The 7,606-nt window shown below is 45.3% G+C and overlaps 1 protein-coding gene across 5 annotated transcripts in view; it reads right to left on the bottom strand.

Annotated features, from left to right (window-relative positions):
• Window positions 1-1,055: 1,055 nt before the first annotated feature.
• Window positions 1,056-7,606, bottom strand: part of UBR4 (ubiquitin protein ligase E3 component n-recognin 4) — a 78,541-nt gene continuing 71,990 nt past the window's right edge. For all 5 annotated transcript variants that reach the window (XM_054222498.1, XM_054222499.1, XM_054222500.1 and 2 more), the window contains 4 exons: window positions 7,299-7,523; window positions 3,694-3,784; window positions 2,948-3,110; window positions 1,056-2,218 (listed from right to left, as the gene is read on the bottom strand). In XM_054222498.1, coding sequence (XP_054078473.1) covers window positions 2,154-2,218; window positions 2,948-3,110; window positions 3,694-3,784; window positions 7,299-7,523 — 544 coding nt within the window. In that variant the 3' untranslated portion in view covers window positions 1,056-2,153. The remainder of the gene's footprint in view (window positions 2,219-2,947; window positions 3,111-3,693; window positions 3,785-7,298; window positions 7,524-7,606) is intronic.

Raw genomic sequence — 7,606 nt, 5'->3', positions numbered from 1 at the left:
TTTTGCAAAAGACCTGCGCCAGCATAAACGGAGCTATACGAGGATTTGCATCAGCAAAAACCGGAGCTACGCTGAAGTTACCTTGTTAGGTAAGCTGAAGAAAGGTACTGCGCAAGGTATTTGTAACGTCCTTCTTTGTGCCAGTGAGGCAACAGCTGTGAAGCAAAAGCTGGGGGACTGCCTGGCTCGCTGAGGCTGTGGCTGAAGGAGAAAAGATGTATATTTTTTCTGTGAAAAGACAATAAGTAGGTAGCAAAGCAGCCCAGTATTCCTCCTCGGCTCTCCAAATCACATTAATAGCTCTTGTCTGGAGCTTAACCAGTCAATCTAACAGAAATGACATGGGGGTTTGTCTTGCACCTGAACTCTCAATATTGGAATAGGCTTTAGAACCACAGTCATAAAGCCCTGGTTTCTCATTACCTGTTCATTGCTGCTTTCAGGAGCCACATTGATTTGAAAAGTCATTTACTCAAAAAAGGGGTTTTGGTATTGCCCAAGCTACTGTGCACCAGTCTTGGTAAGCAACGCTTGCGCACCCACCCATAGGCGTATTACAGCTGCTTATTTGGAGAGAAGACTGTTAGGTTTGACTTTACAGTGCTTTTAAAACAAGGTGTGTTTTTCTCTTTTATGTGGTTAAAAGGCAGGTGAAGTGTAATATCGCTGTACTAAAGAAGAACAAACTCCACACGTTATCCCCCGTCCCGTACCTTCGTAAGGCAAGACAGATTTACCCAACCGACAAAGCAGCCCACTGACACGTCCTCGAGTCCCTCGCAAGACACTAAGCCAGACTTCTTGACGTGCCTTGCTATCCAGTACTCCTCCCCAGAACCAAACCCGCCTGCCAGGAGTGACATAAGCACCCACGGAGGCGAGAAGAAAAACACTGCGCCTTCACCCATTTGCTAATTGCCAAATCATAATGCGTGCTCAACACTAACAAAAGGCATCAAATAGGTTGCCGAGTTATTCAGCCTCTAAAACAATTATTATTTATGGGATGGGACTGTGTTAGGATTGCGGAAATTCAAGTTCAAACAGAGACGAGGAAGACAGGGAAAGCTTTATTAGATTCCAGCTTAACCACGTGTCAGCTGGGTTACAGGACAGCAGAACTGGTGGTAAAGGTAAGCTACCAGCATGCACAACTGGGTGAGAAAAGGCAAGGCTGTATTCAAAGCAGGTCCTTGGCTTCAGGTCAGGGCATGCACACCGAAACGCAAGCTATCAAAAGGGCAAGTGGCCGGTTCAAAAGTGTGCAGTGTCTATTTTCCATGCATTTTGCTGAAGCTGAGAATTTTGCCAGAGAGAGAAAATAAATTCGATGTGAGTAGCATCCCTCTGAGAGGTAATGTCGCCATCGGTACTACACGACCAGAGGCAACAACATGCGCGCTTGCTTTGAATACAGCCTTGGTGAGGGTAAAGTCGAGAAAGACACCGTGATATGCAACATGCCTTGGAGAGGGGTAACACGAAGCGTCAGGGGAGATGACTGCGGCTGGGACAGCTGCCCTCACCCAGGTGAAGAAGGGGTGGGAGGAAACGGTGTCCTCGCAGTCCATGAGTGTCTAAGGCTCAAGTCCCAGAGGGGGAAACCTGCTCTGCATGTACAATCAGTAAAGACAGCGTCAGTCTCCTTGCTCGCTACGAGCCTTTTGTTTCCTGTGTCTCCTTGTCCAGACTATGGGCCGGAAAGAGCAGCAGCTCTGAGCCCTGAGAGAAGGAGCTCTGAAAGAAAAGACGAGAAAGAACTTGGCGTTTAGGCTAGTGCATGGTTAAAGTACTAGTCAAACCCATCTTACCCATTTGTTCGATTTATTTAACTTCAAAGAGGTGCACACTAAAGCATTAAGATTTTTACTGGTTTGGATTCCTCTCTGTACAAGTTCTTTCAACCAGCTTGAATACACAAGGCTTTACAGATAGAAGCGCTGAAATACAAGATAAAACAAATCTAAATTCCAAATCACTCCAAGAAGAAAAATTGTAGAAAATAAAAAAAAAAAAAAAAAAAAAAAAAAGAAAAACATCAACGAAAAAACTGCAGCACTCCTCAGGGAAGGGACAGACCGCACAAGGAGGAACACAAAGGGATGGAAGGCAAGCTAGTGCAGTCTCTCCCAACGCTTCTCTGTGCTGGCGGCTCAGGGGATGGAGTTCAAAAGATCCTTGAGGAAGCTGTCGGGATCACTGATTTCTGATAGCAGTCCTTTAAACAAAAGAAGACAATACAGAATAATTAGAGCCACAAAGGGGTTTTTCTCCTGCCCACATTAGGGATTTGGGCTAGGGCATGTGTAAGTTAGCAATGACAGCTGCAATGTTATTTTAAGTATGGAGGAGACGAAGATATACCCTTGTTGGATGCATGTGCAGAAGGGACCAAAGTGTGTATGTTAAATCCATATGGCACTTGCTCTTGTGCAACAGGGCTGCTATAGAGATCCTGCTAGCTGGCTGCCTAGCAGCTCCATAGATCGGACAGTGGCCTGGGGCACAACTAAGTTGTGACAGAAGTAAGAGTAGCTTCTCTGCACGTTAATTTTCAGCACCTCCTGACTCCTGGGGATACCAAAATCGGCAGGAACTCTTGCTGCACGGAACTGCTGCCTCTAGTAGAGTCACATCTGTTTATCAGCCTTCAAACCACATATACCCAAACCCACCCTTAAGCCGTGATGTAAGTATGTCTGTTTAACAGAGCAGGGGGACGACCTGCAGGATCAGGTGAGAGAAATTTTCCCATCTGGGGATGCTCAAGCGTGTTTCCCAACTGTCTTTGAAATAGCTCAGGCAATAGCTGGAGTGCCGAGGTCTCCTCCTCTCGCTGCCTCGTACAAACAAGCTGCTGCCGCAGTGTCAGGAATGCTGCTGTCTCAAGCAAGCGGCAGTCACGAGTTGCATAAGACAGCCTATAAAAGGGAAAGCGCACACTTACCAGCCACATCCAAAAACTCAGAAAATGTTTCAACTGGCATGAATTCCTCCTGGAAGGTTTTCAGGGCCTTGTCTGCAGCTTCGTGTATTGGCATGTCATTGTGTCGTATGAATTCAGCAAGAGAGTAGGACCAGCCTCCCTCTGTGTTACTGGTAGGCACCTTCTATGAGAGGGGAAAAGGGGACCAAATCAGTCCAAAAAATAACTGTTTACAAGAGTAACTGCAAACCCCGATGCCTTCTCTCATTGCTCTTGGACTTGCATCCCTTGCCTCTTGTAAACAAGCCACACAGAAGTTGTTACCCCATACGTGACATTATAATCTTTTTGTACAGAATGCAAACAAGGTCACAGGCGTCTTCTCACCCTAATTATTTAACCCTTTTTGGGAGCTGCAAAAGTTTCTTTCTGGTGGATGCCCCTACCTCCCTTCCTTACCCAGCTGGTTCCCTGGTGCAGCTCTGAACGTCCTTGCTTTAGTAAACCACGAACAGAAGAAATAAGCAACTCCACAACAGAGGAGGAGTGCTGCAAACTGGCAAAGTCTCTCAATCCTTCGACAGCACGTGGCAAGATGGACCAGAAGCACAGCCTGCCTCTTGCGGCCTTTCTGCTCACACAAGGTGAAGTTTTATGTTTATAAGGATCTTGGAAAAAGGGGTTTCAAGCTCTGCCTTCTATTTCAAATGCATGTAGTTGCTCAGGTTAGAAAAACGATACAGATGGACTTCAGTGCTTTTTCTTACCTTGAACATGTTGTAAATGAGATCTACTAGGGCCCAGAAGAGAAGGCCAGAGCGGTACGTTGCGTATTCCTTCACTGTCTTATCCGCCAGTCTGAGGAGATAATGAAATCAATCTTGGAGTTAATCACTTTACTATGCTTTGGTAACGCATTTGATGAATAGCGCGAAAGCTGAAACAGCCAAAAAGCCTATCAATAATACACATGGGGAACGGCTCTGAGTGAGCTTTGCTGTGTGCTCTTGGACACGAAACAAACATTGGGCACCCGTGACTTCTGCGCACCGATTCCTATGGGCAGGAAGTCGCTTCACCAGCTGTGCCTAACCAAAGCAGTTAGCCAGTAAAACTTCATTCCACAGGAAGAAAACAAGCTCAGAGGGAAGCGGACTGCTAAGACTATATAGGAAGAAAACAGGAAGGTTGGAAAAAACAATGCCCAGCCCCCATTTGTGTGCTCACTGCTTGGGGTACAGCCGATTCCTGAAGAAATAACTCAATCTAGGTTTCAGCTGCAATCTGTATCAATGACAGAGAACATAATTTTGCTTCTAACTCACAAAAGTGTTTCTGAAAGACTCTGAGGGAAATATCTTGCCCTTGAAGAAATGAAGGAATTTCCACTTTATATCTTCTCGGTTGTTCTATCGCCATGAAAGGACTGCTTTTGGTAGTTCAGCATCTGGCTGAAGAAATGCTATAAAAGGTGCAGAGTTGTCCTGGGATAACAGCTCCCAAAGTTTACGGGATTAATCACAAACAGGTTCTGGCAAGGCGGAACCTCCTGCCAGCAACTCTAAGGGGTTTGGAATTTTCTTGCATGCGTTTCTCAGGTACATCTGCCTCCATCACATGTCGCTTCCTGCTAGCCACTTAAAAGCTTTAGAAAAAAAAAAAAAAAAGCCCTTTTTTCTGCATCTAGAACTAGCTCAGCTGCCACTGACGCAAGTCATCAAGACAAAACAAAAGGGTATCGTCTGACCATGGCCCCAGCTGCAATCTGCCACAAGCTGGGTTTGGCTTTTTTTTGGGAAAATGAACATTTTGCTGCTCTTATTCTAAAAGGCTACATTTGTGTCTGCCCTTAAAACAGACGGCTTGGTAGGTGGCAGCCAGGCTTAATTACTTAAAGGAAAACCAATTAGTAAAGGTGACTAAATTTCCACGGGAAGAACAGCAACTTAGAGCGAGGCTAATTCTAGACTCCCAAATACTGCAAGACAGAGTTTCTTTTTATGTGAATGGTTTTGATCTAATTGGAGTCTGCTCCTTTAATTGAAAACTAAAAGGCCCTTGTGGGTTAAGTCTGGTAGCTACCTTCTGGAACAGCTACTTCATATAATAGCTGCCGCGTTTTCATTAATGTAAGCTGGTTCAGGCTCATCAGCTATGCATGGATTGCCAGCAGAAAGTTAGACATTAACACTTCGGGAGCCTCGCTTCTCTCATGAATATTTTAGAAAGGTCACAGTCAGGAGCAAAGGGAAAAAAAAAAATAAAAAAAATCAAAAGGATAGTTTCCTCCCAAACTCCAGATGAAAGCTATACTGCAAAGCGTCGATAGGATTTTTCTAGCCAGAATTCCTGGTTCAGTAATAACGAGCAGGTAATCGGGCAGTTGATTAGTCCTTTGGAATTTGTAAACTATATTTACAAAAAGGAGCAAACCTAGAACACTCCTATCCATCCCCGTAATTTAATCTCTGGGTTTAAATACAAAGTGTTTCTAAAACCCAGAAGGTACCGAATATCTCACACTTTGGTCTTGCAGACAAACTGCGATAGCTGTAGCTCCTGGCAGACACGGAAGACATTTTTGGCTATATTTTCCTCAAATCTACCTTACGCTGGCTAGTCCAGCTGAGCAGCCGGATAAAACACCTAACCACCGCACAGGGCACAGGCAGTATTTGTTGCCTTCACTTAAGTATGAGGGAATGCAGAGTATTGCTGCATCTTCATTAATAAGATTTACAGGCCCTTTTTAGGACCACGAGTTGGTCCTCAGCTGCTTTTAGATGCGCCGTTGGTTCCTATAGCGACTTCTCTCCATCTCCCCCAGGAAAGGCAGCAGTGAGTCCCTGCGTCCCTCTGACCTTCAGCCCACACCACCCTGATGTGCTCTGAACGGTGGCGCTCCCGGATAACACCCTTGCACTGCATCCAACGTGGAATGCTAATTTTAATCTTTTGCATGCAGACATATTACTCTGATGTCACAGACCCTGGCTTCCCCTTTGCCTATGAATTCAAGGTATTGGTGCAAGGAATCTGCAGCGCATTTCACCATCCATCGCCCTCTTCCTGATTTTCCACAAGAACAAATAAGCACAGCCCTTGGAAATAAGAATTGCCATATTTCTATTTCTGAGAGGTATTATCAGTGGAAGGCTTTGTGCTCTCTTAGTCTGCAGGGATTAAAGAAAGCCCTTGAATAAACCTTGACATAATTCCCAAGAACTATTTCTGAATGTTTTCCCCTGAAATTCCAGAGATTGGATGGTTTAGCTCCAAGTTTCTTGCCATGTCCCTTTCAATAGGTTTTTATTATATACATGCTTAGAGATAAGTCTGGAAAGAAACAGAATTATTCGCTGAGGCTTTTAAAAAACACCAAACATCCACAGCAAACCCACACAGGGACTTTGCTTTCCCAGTCTCTTCTGCAGCCCACATGAAAAGCTGCACGCCCTTGTGTCTGAGAGAACAGAACTCCCGGATAAGATCTCCTGTAACTGTTAAACCCCTTTTCCCAGAACTCAGGCAGGGTGGTGGAAACAGGAGACACGATCACAGAGCAGGCTGAGCTAGAACAGCAGAAACCAGCACAGAAATCAATGCAGGAGCCCCTTTAAGGGCTCTTTCACTTTTGATGCCTTTAATAGCATTGATGCATGCTGTGTTGTGTGTTACGACAATGTAATGACTTTATCAAACACATAATTAATGTCATCAGAATAAGAATGCCCTTTAAGGCGACTTAGAATAATAATGAATTTATTCCTAATTATGACAGCTATTTAAAATCATCTTTTCACCAACTGGAATTCCCCTTCCTTCTCTGGAAGTATGTGCTTTTGTCAGGCAGGCACAGCCACTTATTCTTGTATTTCAAGTGCTTGACAGCTGCTATTGATTTTTTTTCTTTCTTAAAAGCAATGGCATTTGATTTCTATTTCTATTTTTCTATTTAAGGAAGCTGGTGCACTGATCAAAAGAGCACAGAAACAGCTTCTTTAGTAAGGCGAGCAGAGAGCATGCTAGCAGCTCTGAAACAGCACACAAGTTACTACAGTGTTTCACTTGAGGCAGGGGCGAAATAAGCATCTTACTGGTTTCCTGCTTTTAGCTATAATCCTAGGAAAAGCCCCGTTTCCACTGATCAACTGATTGATCCACTCCAAAAAACATCTCGAATCGAATGCTCCTGCTCCTACCTTTGTGACGCTGAGTACAGAGCCGCTCAGAAGGGTAAATATCTGCTGTTCTAAAATACACGCGCTCCCGTCCTTAGCGCCCCATAAGCTGCTGTGTGGCTCTGACTGCTGTGACAGTCACAGGAGTAAGCTGGCAGCTGCGGAGGAGCAGCAGCGGGGTCGTGGCTAACCTGCTGGCTCCCCCTGGTGACACCACTCGTGCGTGGGAGGTGACAAGGAGCCTCTTGAGGATCTCCACTCGCATGGCTTTCCATTTCTCCGGGGGCGAGATGTGCAGCGCCAGCACGGTGTAATAATGGGGCCCGTCCACCTCGTAGGCACTCTCCACCCACTTCTCTTTGGGGTGCTCCATGAAGCTCTGGAGGTTTTTCTCCTCCCTCGAAGTTGCTCGAGTTCTGAAACACAAGAAAAGCTTCAGCAGCTGTTCTGGCTCTTTCAGGGGAATTTGCTACATCTCAGGAGCTTTGAGGTACTGCAC

The sequence above is a fragment of the Rissa tridactyla genome, chromosome 16 (genome assembly GCF_028500815.1).
Source record: "Rissa tridactyla isolate bRisTri1 chromosome 16, bRisTri1.patW.cur.20221130, whole genome shotgun sequence".
Taxonomy (NCBI): domain Eukaryota; kingdom Metazoa; phylum Chordata; class Aves; order Charadriiformes; family Laridae; genus Rissa; species Rissa tridactyla.
This window is presented reverse-complemented; position numbering and strand designations above follow the sequence as displayed.